General features: G+C 44.4%; 1 protein-coding gene across 1 annotated transcript in view; it reads left to right on the plus strand.

The window, feature by feature from the left end:
- Window positions 1–15,976, plus strand: part of LOC133085010 (OTU domain-containing protein 7A-like) — a 188,303-nt gene that overhangs the window by 100,848 nt on the left and 71,479 nt on the right. Inside the window, exon 5 of the mRNA XM_061181843.1 lies at window positions 1,384–1,602. Coding sequence (XP_061037826.1) covers window positions 1,384–1,602 — 219 coding nt within the window. The remainder of the gene's footprint in view (window positions 1–1,383; window positions 1,603–15,976) is intronic.

Below are 15,976 nucleotides of genomic sequence, written 5' to 3' on the forward strand. Positions count from 1 at the left end.
TTAACTTTGAACTTAAAACTAACTTACCCCAGGATCAGAAGCCTCTTGTTTTTCATCTGCTTAGCAAAATTACTTTAATAGCAGTGCTGTCCACTGCTCTTGCATGTGGGGGAATAGAGCTCCCATTCTGGATGAAGACATGGGCATGGGTTTCCTGCCAGCACAGGAGGGCAGAAGCATGCCTCAGAGAGGCATCAGCAGAGCACAGAACCTGACCTGTGAGCAGGCTAATGTGAGTGGGAATCTGTACGGCTTAAGTGGTTACACGTACTGATGAATTTGCCAAAGGGTTTAGACAATATTCATTGAAATGCCAGTCTGAATTTTGTTTTCTGGGCAAAATTGAAAGAGGACTGCTGCCTTGCTTTTGTTCTTCATTATGACAAATATTGATTGTAAAAAAAAAAAACCTATTCCTAACATCACATATTTAAGAATTCTTTAGCTATTAAGCACAGGGCTTTAAAAAACAAGTATGTTTTCAAATACATTACTTTTTGGCTGTGACATTTAGATCAGATGATCGCCTTCCTAGTAAAGTAACTGTTGTACTTTAGAGATATTCTACACTGCACTTCTCATCCCTTGTTGGAAAGCCTAGGCAGAATAAGACCATCATTTTTTGAGATTGCCATGACAACAGAAAATCCAGGCAGAGAAGCATGTAATGGCTTAATATTTGTGTCCTGGGAATCTTCGTGTGGGGTGTGTTTATCAGAGTAACTTTAATAAAGGTGACCTATCTTAAAATACAAGCCTCAGTGGAGGAAGCCGAGTGGATTGCTTCTCACTTTAAAAATATAAATGCATAAAAACAAAGGCAGTCCCCCGTGTAGCATTTCATTCCAGAGGAGGGCAGCTCTGCTGAGCTGAATTCCATGTAACTTAAGACCCAGGAAGCAAGTCTGGTGATCTTTAAGGATGCTGAATATTTGTGTGGTGGACTTACCCTTGGCCTGCTTCTAAGTGGTTTCATGACTAAGTGCCATGTGCCAGGTTGTGGTGATGTTAGCCCAGCATGAGGGAGGCCTGCAGAGAACACTGGGAGGGTGGCAGGGCTGGTGCGGGGGGTAATGGGTGTATGGGTGTCCATGGGTGTGCCTCTGTGTGTGGTGTGTGTGTGTGTGCATGTGTATGTGTGCCACATGAGTGTGTCATGTGTGTTTACACGTGTGTGTCATGTGTGCGTGTACGTGTATGTGTGCACACGGGTGAGGTGTGTCATGTGTATATGGTCACATGTGGGATGTGTGTCGTGTGTACATGCACGTGTGTGAGCATGTGTGCGCGTGTGTCGTGTGCACACGTGTGGGATGTGTCGTGTGTGCATGCAGAGGCCCGCATCTCTCAACCCTCCTCGTCTCCCTCCCCCCACCCCCGCAGAGAAGCGGCTCTCGCGCGGGATCTCCCACGCCAGCTCGGCCATCGTGTCCCTGGCGCGGTCCCACGTGGCGAGCGAGTGCAGCAGCGAGCAGTTCCCACTGGAGATGCCCATCTACACGTTCCAGCTGCCGGACCTGAGCGTGTACAGCGAGGACTTCCGGAGCTTCGTGGAGCGAGACTTGATCGAGCAGGCGACCATGGTGGCTCTGGAGCAGGCGGGTAAGTACCCCCCAGGCAGGTCCGCCTGGTCGGGAGGAGGGGCGGGAGCGAGAGGGATGAGCGATCCGGCTCCACACGCTGTCGGGCTCGGGTGCCTGCGGGCCCTGCCCGGCCCTAGCCTGGCGCCGGTGGATGTGGGGCGAGGACCACGTGGTGCCCAGATCTCCTGAGTGTTCCCTTTGTCACTAATATGGCCTGGCCAGGTCAGCCCCCCTACAAAGAGAACCCCAGGCTGCTTTGCCTTACTTCTCTCCTTTCCCATCCAATCCCTGCCCCCCAGTTGGGTGCGGAACAAAAGAGAAGAAAGACCCTGTGCTTGGAGAGAAATAAGAGACCTTGTCAATTCCTGTGGACACAGCCAGGTTAGGTGACCTCTTTGAGCCTCAGTGCTCCAGTCTGCAAAGGCTTGGGGAAGACGGATGCCGGGCTGGTGAGACTGAGCTGTTAGATGGCACGTGCCCTACCGAGCTGCCTGTCTCCTGCCCTCCCCCTGCCCTCCCCCAAGCCCCATTCCCACCCTCACCGGCACCCCAGCCTCCAGGTTAAGGAAACATAAAACTTGACTTTGGTTTCCTCCCTCTCCTTGATGTTTCTCTGACATCCTGATGAGGATGAGATTCAGGGAGCAAACCAAAACTTGTCTTCTTTGGAGTTCCTAAGGATAAAATAACTAGTTCCAAACAAATTCTGCAACAGATGTTGGTTCTTCCTGAGAAGCGCGGCCCCTTTCTCACTCATAATCATTTGCATTGTAAATCTTTGCGCAGTCACATGTTCAGGGGTTTCTCAGACAGGCATGTAGAGGATTCTATGCCCTTCCTCTCAGGCCCCTGTGCATCTCCCATGGGGCCACAAAATCCACACAGGTAAAGAGGGGACGGTGGTTAGTGGGGCCTTACTTGTGCTAGGCAACCAGGCGGTCAGGTCTCAGTGCAGGGCTCGGGGGCCTCACCCGTGGCGTGTTTGCTTTGAGAACAGGATCCGCAATCCTGATAACTGTGTTGGATCTGATGTTGTGACCAGGGAAAAATCATTTTCTCGGCTGCTGCACAGCTGCCAAAAGCAACCCAGAGACCGACACCCATACCTGGCTCTGTCTTACCTCCAGGTCTTTGACTGATCAACAAACATAAAACAGCCTCTCTAGATTACCTGCAATCTTAAAGCCCTCCCTCTGGAGACTGGTTATTTTAAAGATGCCTCTTTGAGAGTCATTCAGATGAGATATTTTAAACCAAAGAGTCACTATTCATAGAGAAGGGAAAATTGGTATAGGTTAAGAAAGAAAAAATTTCATGAGCTAATTTCTCTTGAAGGGTACGGCAGCCGAGCCCTTGACAAAGTTCAGCCCTGAGCGTTGCCAGTAGCACCGGTAATTGCTGCCTCATTTAAGCTGAGTCCTGGGACTTCCCTGGTGGTCCAATGGTTAAGAATCCACCTTCCAATGCAGGGGGCGCGGGTTCAATCCCTGGTGGGGGAACTAAGATCCCACATGCCACGGGGCAACTAAGCCCACGCGCCACAACTACAGAGCCCACGCGCTCCGGAGCCCACGCATCACAGCTAGAGAGAAGCCCAGACGCCACAACAAAAGATCCTGCATGCCTCAACTAAGACCTGATGCAGCCAAATAAATAAACAAATATTTTAAAAGATAAAAAATAAAGCTCGAGTCCTGGTAAAGGGCATGGAGTCCACCATGCCAGCCTTTTCCTCCAGCTTTGTCATGCTCAGCAAGAGCCCTTGCTCCTTTGGAAGGTCTTTTCTGTTATTTTTTTCCATAGATCACATATTAATTTTTGTCACTTACATTTTACCTTCCAGACCAGCATTTTCAAAGGGTGCTATTTTACTCTAACTATCCAATTTTGGAAAACACCTTTTAAAAACCCAAACTTAAGGAGTTAAGATGCTACATTCGCCCACAGTACCTTATTTCCATCATGTGCCAAGAGGATGGAGAGAAGGGACAGCAAGGTGGCCCACCCGGGGCTGCGGACAGCACCCTGTCAATGCCGCAGGAGGCCTTGGGGAGGCCGACTGGTGCCCCGGCCTTCAGGAATGTGATCCCGGGCAGGGAGGATCTGAATGTCAGGGTTCCACGAGGACAGGGAGGTGAGGACTGGAAAATCACAGAGGGCAGAATAAACGTTCATTCCTCTCCACTCCCCGCCCCCACCGTCCATCAACTTCTCTGAACTTCTCTTTAAGCAGTAGACCCAATCATCCTTCAGGCTCTTTCTGTGCCCAGATCCTGGTGGAGATACTGGCTGAGGCCAGAGAGTCCCGCTCAGCCCCCCACCCCGGCTGAGTGAGGAGGCCAGGCGCTGGGAGGTGGCCCAGGCTGCGCCCCTCGGGCCCTGCTGTCACTCTCCGTGGGGCAGACAGAGCTCCACCGAGGAACAGTGGGGAGAAAGCTGCTCGGTGTGGCCAGGTGTAGCATGTCCATTCCTCCATCCAGTAATTAGTGCTCGGATCGTTGTGAATCAACCATTGATAATCAATATTATTTACTGTGTTCATGGGAGATGGAAATACAGATGTCAAAAAAATTTTAATGAGAAATATCTACTTGTTCAAGACATAATTCAAGTTGTATTTGGAAGGAAATATAAACTCTGTCCCAGGGCCTCAGGGTGGGGGACTTCCCCCTCCCTGGGGGCTGGACGGGAACCCAGGGCTCATGTGGTCCAGAAAATGGGCCAAGGACTTCCCTGCTGGCACAGTGGTTAAGAATCCACCTGCCAATGTAGGGGACATGGGTTCGAGCCCTGGTCCGGGAAGATCCCACATGTCACGGAGCAACTAAGCCCGTGCACCACAACTACTGAGCCTGCGCTCTAGAGCCCGCATGCCACAACTACTGAACCCACATGCTGCAACTACTGAAGCCCATGCACCTAGAGCCTGTGCTCCTCAACAAGAGAAGCCACTGCAATGAGAAGCCTGCGCACCGCAACGAAGAGTAGCCCCCGCTCACCGCAACTAGAGAAATCACGCATGCAGCAACGAAGACCCAATGCAGCCAAAAATAAAATAAAATAAATAAATTTATAAAAAAGAAAAAAAGAAAAGAAAGAAAATGGGCCAAGAAGATGGCCTGTATTGCCTATGGTCCAGCTGTCCCTCCCGGGGACCCAGCTCCACTCCCTTGGAGCCCGGCATAGGGCGGGTGTCCAGAATGGTCCCCCAGCTCCCCAAGGCATGTGGGCAGCCCCACCTGTTTGAGGAGTCTGTGTATCGAGTAGTGAAGCTTCACCTCCCACAGGAGAGGGAGTGCCATTCTCCTCGGGCCTTAAAACCCCGGAGGGCATGACCTACTCCCACCCCATGACAGTCAGGGACAACAGGAGGGCCAGATTTTTCAGGACATAAAACCGCTGACCTCCTGAGAGAGGAAGGAAGATGAGAATGCAAGAAAGCATTTGTTTCTCAACCGGGTTATCCTGCTGCATTCACACGTAAGAAGACGCAGAGATCATGGGTCTCTCAGTTTGGGAAGTAACATCTGGCACCCCTTTGGGACACCCCCACAGTGTGGATAAGATGGTGTGATGCTCCAGCGAGTTCGTGGATCCAAAGGCAGAGGCATGCCTGCATACAGCAGTTACTGCACACACGGGACACTGAGGTCTAGACGTCAGAAAGTGTGGGGACACATTTGAGTTGTGGTGTTGAGTCTGTCTCCACGGGAGGAGAGTTGGATTGGAGCAAATCTGGCAGAGAAGCCCGAAGATGTGCAGGTTTTCATGTGAGTCAGCCCAGCCCCGCCTTATCCCAAGTCAGCTGAGAGGCCCCCTGGAGCCTCACTTCCTTCCATCTTAAAGTCGGAGGCAAGACAGCTGCCAAGACAGATTCAGCCAAGGCAAGCTTGACCTGCACTTCCACAGACACCCCATCCAGGTGCTGGGTGTCCCATCGCTGCGAACGACGCAGGTGAAATTGCTGCCCTCATGGAGATGAAGTTCTAGTGGGGAAGAAAGGTGATAAGGTAGGCCATCAATATGGCGTGAGGCCACGAGGTAGGAGCTCTGAGGTGGAGGGAGGGAGCACAAGGCAGGGCTCTTGAGGGCAGGGAGGAATGAGCCATGGGACACCATCAAAGCCTTGGCACATTTAAGTAAGGCAGGACGCGGGAGCGGATGGAGTGAGGGCTGGAGGGGTTGGAAAGGAAGGTGAGAGAATGGTAGCAGGGGCCAGGGAGCACTCCTGAGCCTTGGGGTTCACAGTAGGGAGGCTGTGCAGCCCCGCGAGGGCTTTGAGAAGGGGTGGTGACATGTTTCGATTCACACTGACACGTCCTGGCTGCCATGTTGAGAGTGGACTCTGCAGAGGAAAAAGGAGCAGGAAGAGCGGGGTCGGGGGGGTGGGGGTAGCTGCTGCATTAGCCCAGCGCCATGGGGGTAGCAGTGGAGGTGACAAGAAGTAGCTAGATGTGAAGGCAGGATCTGTTTTGAGGAAAGACCTGCAGGTCTCGCTGATGGATTGGATGGGGCAATGGCAGAAAGAGAGGAGTCGAGCGTGACCCTGAGAATGTTGCCTTTAGCACATGGGTAGATGGCGGTGCCGTGCGGAGATGCAGACCCCTGGCGGAGGGGTTGGAGGGATGGAGAAGCAAAGTCTGAGATCCTGGTGAGACTTGGAAAGTTGCTGTCCAGTTGAACATGTGGGTGTGGAGCTCAGGAACAGTCTGGGCTAAGGATGCAAATATGGGAGTTAGTGTGGGATGAAATCTTCAGGAGGGATGCGCCCATCGTAGGGGCCTCCCACAGCACCCCTGACACAGCCCTGTGCACTGTTGGGTACCAGGTGGATGAGGAAGTCTGGAGCATGGGCAGAAACATAAGGGAGACAGACCAGGAGCAAATCATCACAGTCCCATTGGAGGAAATCTCAGAAGCACGTGCACGGCACAGTGATGCCCAGAGAAGGGAGGTCAGTGGCCCTGGGTGGGTGGGGTGGCTGCAGAAAGGCAGGGATATTAAAGGGAATCACAGGGTCATGTTTAGGGCAAAAATGTGCCTATCTTTCTGCTAGAGAATTGTCCCATTGTTTTCTTTCATCTAAGTGTCTTCATGGGTGACAAGCAAAATGACATCTTTTCTTTTTTCGCATCTTCATTGGAGTATAATTGCTTTACAATGGTGTGTTAGTTTCTGCTGTATAACAAAGTGAATCATCTATACGTTTACATATATCCCCATATCCCCTCCCTCTTGTCTCTCCCTCCCACCCTCCTTATCCCACCCGTCTAGGTGGTCACAAAGCACCGAGCTGATCTCCCTGTGCTATGCAGTTGCTTCCCACTAGCTATCTATTTTACATTTGGTAGTGTATATATGTCCATGCCACTCTCTCACTTTGTCCCAGCTTACCCTTACCCTTCCCCATGTCCTCAAGTCCATTCTCTACATCTGTGTCTTTATTCCTGTCCTGCCCCTAGGTTCTTCAGAACCATTTTCTTTTTTTTTTAGATTCCATATATATGTGTTAACATACGGTATTTGTTTTTCTCTTTCTGACTTACTTCACTCTGTATGACAGACTCTAGGTCCATCCACCTTACTACAAATAACTCAATTTCATTTCTTTTTATGGCTGAGTAATATTCCATTGTATATATGTGCCACATCTTCTTTATCCATTCATCTGTCGATGGACACTTAGGTTGCTTCCGTGTCCTGGCTATTGTAAATAGTGCTGCAATGAACATTGTGGTACATATGACATCTTATTTTAAACTGTGCGGTAACCACCCAAATTAAGTGGTCCTGTTATCATGTTACTTGGAAAAGGCAGAATAAGTGATTAATGGCCCCTCACCATTACATAATACCACAGCCTTCCCTTAGTGATGTTCATCTGATTTTCGTCTCTGCAGGAGCTCAAGATTTCGTTTTTGTTTTTTAACATTCACAGTATTCATTCCCATGTTATTTTTTCTGTTCTTAAATGAAGTCATTGTGTGGGGAGATGTGAATTACCACGCTGTGCAAGCTTGGAAGAGGAACTTTGAAGCGTATTCTCAATCCCACTGCTCCTGCGAAAAATCCTTTATCTTGGGCATCCCATTCTGGATCCAGCTGGAGGTGTTAGAATAGCACTGGGCCATTTTTAGTTCTCCAGAGGCTGGAAGGTGCTGGCATTTGCCATAGCTGGGTGGTCTTCCACGGTAGCCACAGCTGACTAACAGCCCCAGGAATGCTGTCAACTGGGTAAGAGTCTTAACTTCCAGGACCAAACTTAAATCAAACCACTAAAATCTTGCCTTCCATCCCCTAGCCACATAACTAAGTCTTGTTGTAATTCAATTATGTGCAAAGTGTGACTGAATATGTGGGCTGAACTGATATTTAGAAAATGATAAATTTCCCATAAGAAATGTGAATGAAAGGTAGCATGTCTAGGGAAGATGCCTTGTTGAAGATGGCATTAATTCTCAGATCACAAAAGGTTAATTCTAGGTGTAGGAGATTCCTTCTAGATGAAGGATAACTTCTAGTGTGCAAGATTACTTCGAGATGAAAGATGCGATGCAGGCGAATTCACACCCCTGTGCTTCCCCTCCTGTGTCCAGAGTCCTGGGCAAGGTGGGGAAACAGCTCCCCTGGAGGAGAGGGCTTAGGGTCTGATGGGAGCAGATTCTGTCTGGTTAAGCCTGGCTTCATGGGGTGCCCTATTTGACATATATGAGCAGTTAATTAGTGCTTAAGTTTTTGAAGATAATGAAGTGTCATCTGCCACACATGCTGATTTCCAAGGCATCCTCTCCCTGACCTGGGAACACATTAGTGACCAACCCTGGGACATATTTTCTAGAAGGTGAGCGTGGTGGTGAAGAGGAGGGGGCTTAGAATGAGAATTTGGGCAAGAACACTGTCTGAATTGTATCAAAGGGGCACCTTTTCAGGTGGCATTCCCACCCCGAAATGTAGGTGCTTTCCCTGATTTCTGAGAAGCCCCAGGGAGAGCCTTGAATCATTGCAGGGAGACAGCGCTAGTTACATTAGGATCTCAGATCGTGAGGTGAACGGGAAAGAAAAGAAGAAATCTGTGTTCTAGAGGATGAGAGTGGGATCAGATAAAGTGGCTTCTGTAAGTCACAGGAGTGTGTTCCCCTCCCTCTGGGCAGGACAGCCCCACACCTGGCCTGGTGTAATGCCGCTGTCTCCCTCAAGTTCAGGTCACACTTTCTCTCCGTCCTCCCATCAGCACACGGGAGGCCTGGGGCCCCCAGACCCCATCTCCCAGTGTGTATCAGCCACTCTGAGCCCAAGCCCGGCACAGAGATGCAGTTCTGCCAGAGGTAGACACACCTGCAGAGAGCCCGTGGGGTACATGATGAAGTACAGACATACAGCGACTTGGGGGCAAGGATTAAGCGTGCTTGGGGACACCACTGAAAAGAAGTGCTCATTCAAATCCCTGGGAAGTGACTGGGGATGAGGTGGCCGGCAGTCCCTGCCCCAGGGTCCCACATCTCCAGGACTGAGGGGCAGTGACAGAAAGTTGATGCTGCTAAGTATGCCCGGCATGTCGCTGGTGTGGGTCCCCAGAGGGAGGGTGCAAGTCTGGAAGGAGAAGAGATGGTTCAGAATGACAGGGGGAGCAGGGGCGCTCCTGGTCCCTGAGGGGTATGAGAGGTGCATCCATGTTGTTAAGTGTAATTATAGTTTATTTTTTCTCATAATTAGTGTTGCAGTGTACAGGCAGACCTCTGATTTTTCGGGTCTGGTTCCATACCACTGCAGTAAAGCGAATAATGCAACAAAGAAAGTCTCACGAGTTTTTTGATTTTCCAGTGCATATAACAGTTATGTTTATACTATATCGTGCAACAGCACACTTAATAAACCAATGTACATACCTTAATTAAAAAATACGTTATTGCTAAAGAAATGCTAACCATCATCTGAGTCTTCGTGAGTCATAGTAGTAACATCAAAGATCACTGACCACAGATCACTGTAATAATATAATAATAATGAAAAAGTTTGATATATTGTGAGAATTACCAAAATGTGACCCAGAGACACAGTTAGAGAAAATGCTGCTGGAAAATGATGCTGATAGACTTGCTTGACGCAGGGTTGCCACAAAACTTCAGTTTGTAAAAAGCACACTAAAGCCAAGCACAATAAAACAAGATGTGCCTATGTGCACATACTACAAATTATTTATCCATCATATTATGATGGACATTTGGTGTCATGGTCAATCCGGGCTGCCATAATAAAACACCACAGACTGGGTGGCTTAAACAACAGAAATGTATTTTCTATCAGTCCTGGAGGCTGGAAGTCCCAGATCAAGGTGCCAACTGATCCTGTTTCTGGTGAGGGCTTTCCTCCCAGCTTGTATACAAGCACCTGCTTGTCTTCATGTGGTCTTTCCTGTGAAAGACCCTCGGGGGAGAAGGGGAGGCAGAATGAGCTCTCTGGTGTCTCTTACAAGGGCATTGATCCTGTTCAGATCAGGGCCCCACCCTTCTGACCTCATTTAACGTTAATTACTCCCTTAGAGGCCCCATCTCCAAATATAGCCACACCAGGGTTAGGGCTTCAACATACGAATATGAGGGGACACATTCAGTCCATAACAGTTGGGTTGTTTCCAATTTTTGATTATTGTAAAGAGTGCCACTATGGAATTCTTGTACATGTTTTCAATGAACACATGAATATGTTTCTGAAGATACATACCTAGGAGTGGTATTGTTACGGAGTCCAAGCTCGTACTGCTCTCAGCACAATAGGCCAATAAATCGAAAGACGAATTGTTGGGGCAAAGGATAACAACTTTATTTGGAAAGCCAGCTAACCAAGAAGATGGTGGACTTGTGTCCCAAAAATCATCTTGCCTGAGTTAGAATTCAGGCTTCTTTTATACTAAAAGGGGAGGGAGTAAAGTCAAACACTTCCTGGTTCCCATCAGCCTATGGAGGGGAGGTGTTAATTTCTTCCTCCAGCAGTTATTCACAGGTGGGCCTGGTCAGGATGTTTCCTGTGAGCTAAACAGAGGTATTTTAGCTTAATGCTCATTACCTGAGAGGCAGGGTTCGCAGAGATGGGCCATTATGTATAATTTAAGCTTAGAGGAAACATCCCTTTAGTGATTAATTTGTAATAGAATACAAAGTTTCTTCCCTATTACAGTATTGCTGGATTATAGGATTTACATATATTCAGCTTTATAACAGTTCTTCAAATAGTTTTCTGAAGTGTGGATGTACCAATTCGCTCTTCCACTGTTGAGGGTTCTGGATAGTCCGCATTTTTTGTCTTTCCATTTTAGTCACTGTGTTGGAAGTGTGGTAGTCCCATAGTGGCTTTAATTTTTATTTTCTGATGGCTGATAAAGTTGAGTACCTTTTCATGTTACTGGCCATTTGGATATTCTCTTTTGTTGGGTGCCTTTTCAGGTTTTTGCCCATTTTTACCTTTGTCTTTTTGATTGATTTGTGGGAATTCCTTATACATTCTGAATATGAGTCCTTTATCAGATGTGTATCACAAATACCTCCACCCACTCTATGGGCTGCCCTTTTACTCTCTGACTGGTACACTTTAATGAACAGATGATCATTACTAAAGTAATGATCATCAAATACTAAAGTAGTTAAATTTACCTTTTTTTTCTTTACTTTGAGAACTTCTATTTTGGTTTAAGAAATCTTTGCCTACCCCAGGTTTCTGAAGATAAAAAGTCCTGCCTTTCACGTTTAAATCTACAACCCACCTAAAAATAACTTTTATATATGGTGTGACATGTGGTGAAAGTCCATTTTCCCATATGTTTACACACCTGCCCTGGTACCATTGTTGAAACCATTCTTTCTCTATTATGCTGCAAGGTAAACTTTGACATAAAGCAGGTGATTGTATATGTGTGGTCTGACTCAGACTTTATTTTGCTCCATTGGTGTTTCTGTCCTTGGAACAAAATGACCACAGTTTAAGTCTTACCATGCAGTGTAAGTCCTCCAGCTTTGTTTTTCTTCTTATGATTTGTCTTTGCTATTCACAGCCTTTGCATTTCTATATAAATTAATGTATATGAACTCTATATAGAATAATTATATATTTAATATGGAACCTATGTAAGTTAATTACATATAAATTAATCTATAGATCAATTGAGAGAAAATTGATATCTCTGCAATATTAAATCTCCTAGTCATGGGCATGGTATGTTCCTTAATTCTCTCACAAATATTTTTTAGTTTTCAAAGTAAAGGACTTGAATGTTATTCATTAGATTATCTCTATGCATTTTATGTATTTTTTTATTGTAAAAAACATATTTAAAATGCCAGCAACAGCTGAGATATAGAAATACAATTTCTTCTTATTTATTGATCTTGTATTCTGGAACCTTTCTAAATTTACTTATAAATTCTAGTAATTTGTAGAATCTTTTGGACTTTCTAGGTTCATGACCTATAAACCGCAAAGAATGATAGTTTTATTTTTTCCTTTCCAGTTGGTGAGGGGTGGTTCTTTTTGTCTTGTTGCATTGGGTAGACCCTCCAGGAAATTTTTGAATTGGAGAGTTAATAGCAGATATCCTTGGCTAGTTTCCAGTCTCAGAGGGAAATTTGTACTATTTCGCCATTAAATATGATGTTAGCTGTAGCATTTTTGTAGATACTACATACCAGATTAAGGCAGTTACCTTCCATTCCTAGTTTGCTATGTTTTTATCATTCATAAATGATGTTGAAAGTTATCGAATGCTTTTTCTTCATCTGTTGAAGTGATCATATGATTTTCCTCCTTTTTTTCAGTACACTGGTGGATTATATTGTTGATTTTCAAATGTTTACCCACTCGTACATTCCTGGAGTAAACCTCATTTAGTTATGATATCATGCCTTTTGTATATCGCAAAATTTGATTTGCTAGTGTTTTGATTAGGATTTTGACATCGATGTTCATGAGAAATATTGATCTTTCATTTCCTGTAATGTTCCCATTAGGTTTTTTGGGGTTTTTTGCATTTCAGATAAACAACTAACACTTTATTCTAGTATAAGTATTCCTTTTTTTTTTAACATCTTTATTAGAGTATAATTGCTTTACAATGGTGTGTTAGTTTCTGCTTTATAACAAAGTGAATCAGTTATACATATACGTATGTCCCCATATCTCTTTCCTCTTGCATCTCCCTCCCTCCCACCCTCCCTATCCCACCCCTCTAGGTGGTCACAAAGCACCGAGCTGATCTCCCTCTGCTATGCAGCTGTTTCCCACTAGCTATCTGTTTTACATTTGGTAGTGTATATATGCCCATGCCACTCTCTCACTTTGTCCCAGCTTACCCTTCCCCCTCCCCGTATCCTCAAGTCCATTCTCTAGTAGGTCTGCATCTTTATTCCCGTCTTGCCCCTAGGTTCTTCTGACCATTTATTTTCATTTTTTTTCTTTTTTTCTTTAAGATTCCATATGTATGTGTTAGCATACGATATTTCTTTTCTCTTTCTGACTTCACTCTGTATGACAGACTCTAGGTCCATCCAGCTCAATACAAATAAATCCATTTCATTTCTTTTTATGACTGAGTAATATTCCATTCTATATATGTGCCACATCTTCTTTATCCATTCATCTGTCGATAGACACTTAGGTTGCTTCCATGTCCTGGCTATTGTAAATAGTGCTACAGTGAACATTGTGATACATGACTCTTTTTGAATTATGGTTTTCTCAGGGTATATGCCAGTACTAGGATTGCTGGGTCATATGGTACTTCTATTTTTAGTTTTTTCAGGAACCTCCATACTGTTCTCCATAGTAGCTGTATCAATTTACATTCCCACCAACAGTGCAAGAGGGTTCCCTTTTCTCCACACCCATTCCAGCGTTTATTGTTTGTAGAATTTTTGATGATGGCCATTCTGACTGGTGTGAGGTGATACCTCATTGCAGTTTTGATTTGCATTTCTCTAATGATTAGTAATGTTGAGTATCCTTTCATGTGTTTGTTGGCAATCTGTATATCTTCTTTGAAGAAATGTCTGTTTAGGTCTTCTGCCCATTTTTGGATTGGGTTGTTTGTTTTTTTTGATATTGAGCTGCATGAGCTGCTTGTAAGTTTTGGAGATTAATCCTTTGTCAGTTGCTTCATTTGCAAATATTTTCTCCCATTCTGAGAGTTCTCTTTTCGTCTTGTTTATAGTTTCCTTTGCTGTGCAAAAGCTTTTAAGTTTCATTAGATCCCATTTGTTTATTTTTCTTTGTATTTATATTTCTCAACGAGGTGGGTCAAAAAGGATCTTGCTGTGATTTATGTCATAGAGTGTTCTGCATATATTTTCCTCTAAAAGTTTTATAGTGTCTGGCCTTACATTTAGGTCTTTAATCCATTTTGAGTTTATTTTTGTGTATGGTGTTAGGGAGTGTTCTAATTTCATTCTTTTACTTGTAGCTGTCCAGTTTTCCCAGCACCACTTATTGAAGAGGCTGTCTTTTCTCCATTGTATATTCTTGCCTCCTTTATCAAAAATAAGGTGACTATATGTGCGTGGATTTATCTCTGGGTTTTCTATCCTGTTCCATTGATCTATATTTCTGTTTTTGTGCCAGTACCAAACTGTCTTGATTACAATAGCTTTGTAGTATAGTCTGAAGTCAGGGAGCCTGATTCCTCCAGTTCCGTTTTTCTTTCTCAATATTGCTTTGGCTATTTGGTGTCTTTTATGGTTCCATACAAATTGTGAAATTTTTTGTTCTAGTTCTGTGAAAAATACCATTGGTAGTTTGATAGGGATTGCATTGAATCTGTAGATTGCTTTGGGTAGTATAGTCATTTTCACAATGTTGATTCTTCCAATCCAAAAACATGGTATATCTCTCTATCTGTTTGTATCATCTTTAATTTCTTTCATCAGTGTCTTATAGTTTTCCCCATAAAGGTCTTTTGTCTCCTTAGGTAGGTTTATTCCTAGGTATTTTATTCATTTTGTTGCAGCGCTACATGGGAATGTTTCCTTAATTTCTCTTTCAGATTTTTCATCATTAGTGTATAGGAATGCAAGGGATTTCTGTGCATTAATTTTGTATCCTGCTACTTTACCAAATTCATGGATTATCTCTAATAGTTTTCTGGTAGCATCCTTAGGATTCTCTATGTATAGTATCATGTTATCTGCAAACAGTGACAGCTTTACTTCTTCTTTTCCGATTTGGATTCCTTTTATTTCTTTTTCTTGTCTGATGGCTGTGGCTAAAACTTCCAAAACTTTGTGGAATAATAGTGGTGAGAGTGGGCAACCTTGTCTTGTTCCTGATCTTAGAGGAAATGTTTTCTGTTTTTCACCATTGAGAACAATGTTAGCTGTGGGTTTGTCATATATGGCCTTTATTATGTTGAGGTAAGTTCTCTCTATGCCTACTTTCTGGAGGGTTTTTATCATAAATGGGTGTCGAATTTTGTCAAAAGTTTTTTCTGCATCTATTGAGATGATCATATGGTTTTTATCCTTCAATTTGTTGATATGGTGTATCACATTGACTGATTTGCGTATATTGAAGAATCCTTGCGTTCCTGGGTTAAACCCCACTTGATCATGGTGTATGATCCTTTTAATGTGCTGTTGGATTCTGTTTGCTAGTATTTTGTTGAGGATTTTTGCATCTATGTTCATCAGTGATATTGGCCTGTAGTTTTCTTTCTTTGTGACATCTTTGTCTGGTTTTGGTATCAGGGTTATGGTGGCCTTGTAGAATGAGTTTGGGAGTGTTCCTCTCTCTGCTGTATTTTGGAAGAGTTTGAGAAGGATAGGTGTTAGCTCTTCTCCAAATGTTTGATAGAATTTGCCTGTGAAGCCATCTGGTCCTGGGCTTTTGTTTGTTGGAAGATTTTTAATCACAGTCTCAATTTCAGTGCTTGTGATTGGTCTGTTTATATTTTGTATTTCTTCTTGGTTCAGTCTCAGAAGGTTGTGCTTTTCTACGAATCTGTCCATTTCTTCGTGGTTGTCCATTTTATTGGCATATAGTTGTTTTTAGTAATCTCTCATGATCCTTTGTATTTCTGCAGTGTCAGTTGCAACTTCTCCTTTTTCATTTCTAATTCTATTAATTTGAGTCTTCTCCCTTTTTTTCTTGATGAGTCTGGCTAATGGTTTATCAATTTTGTTTATCTTCTCAAAGAACCAGCTTTTAGTTTTATTCATCTTTGCTATTGTTTCCTTCATTTCTTTTTCATTTATTTCTGATCTGATCTTTATGATTTCTTTCCTTTTGCTACCTTTAGGGGTTTTTTTGTTCTTCTTTCTCTAATTGCTTTAGGTGTAAGGTTAAGTTGTTTATTTGAGATGTTTCTTGTTTCTTGAGGTAGAATTGTATTGCTATAAACTTCCCTCTTAGAACTG

This window comes from Eubalaena glacialis, chromosome 2 (assembly GCF_028564815.1).
Source record: "Eubalaena glacialis isolate mEubGla1 chromosome 2, mEubGla1.1.hap2.+ XY, whole genome shotgun sequence".
Classification (NCBI taxonomy): domain Eukaryota; kingdom Metazoa; phylum Chordata; class Mammalia; order Artiodactyla; family Balaenidae; genus Eubalaena; species Eubalaena glacialis.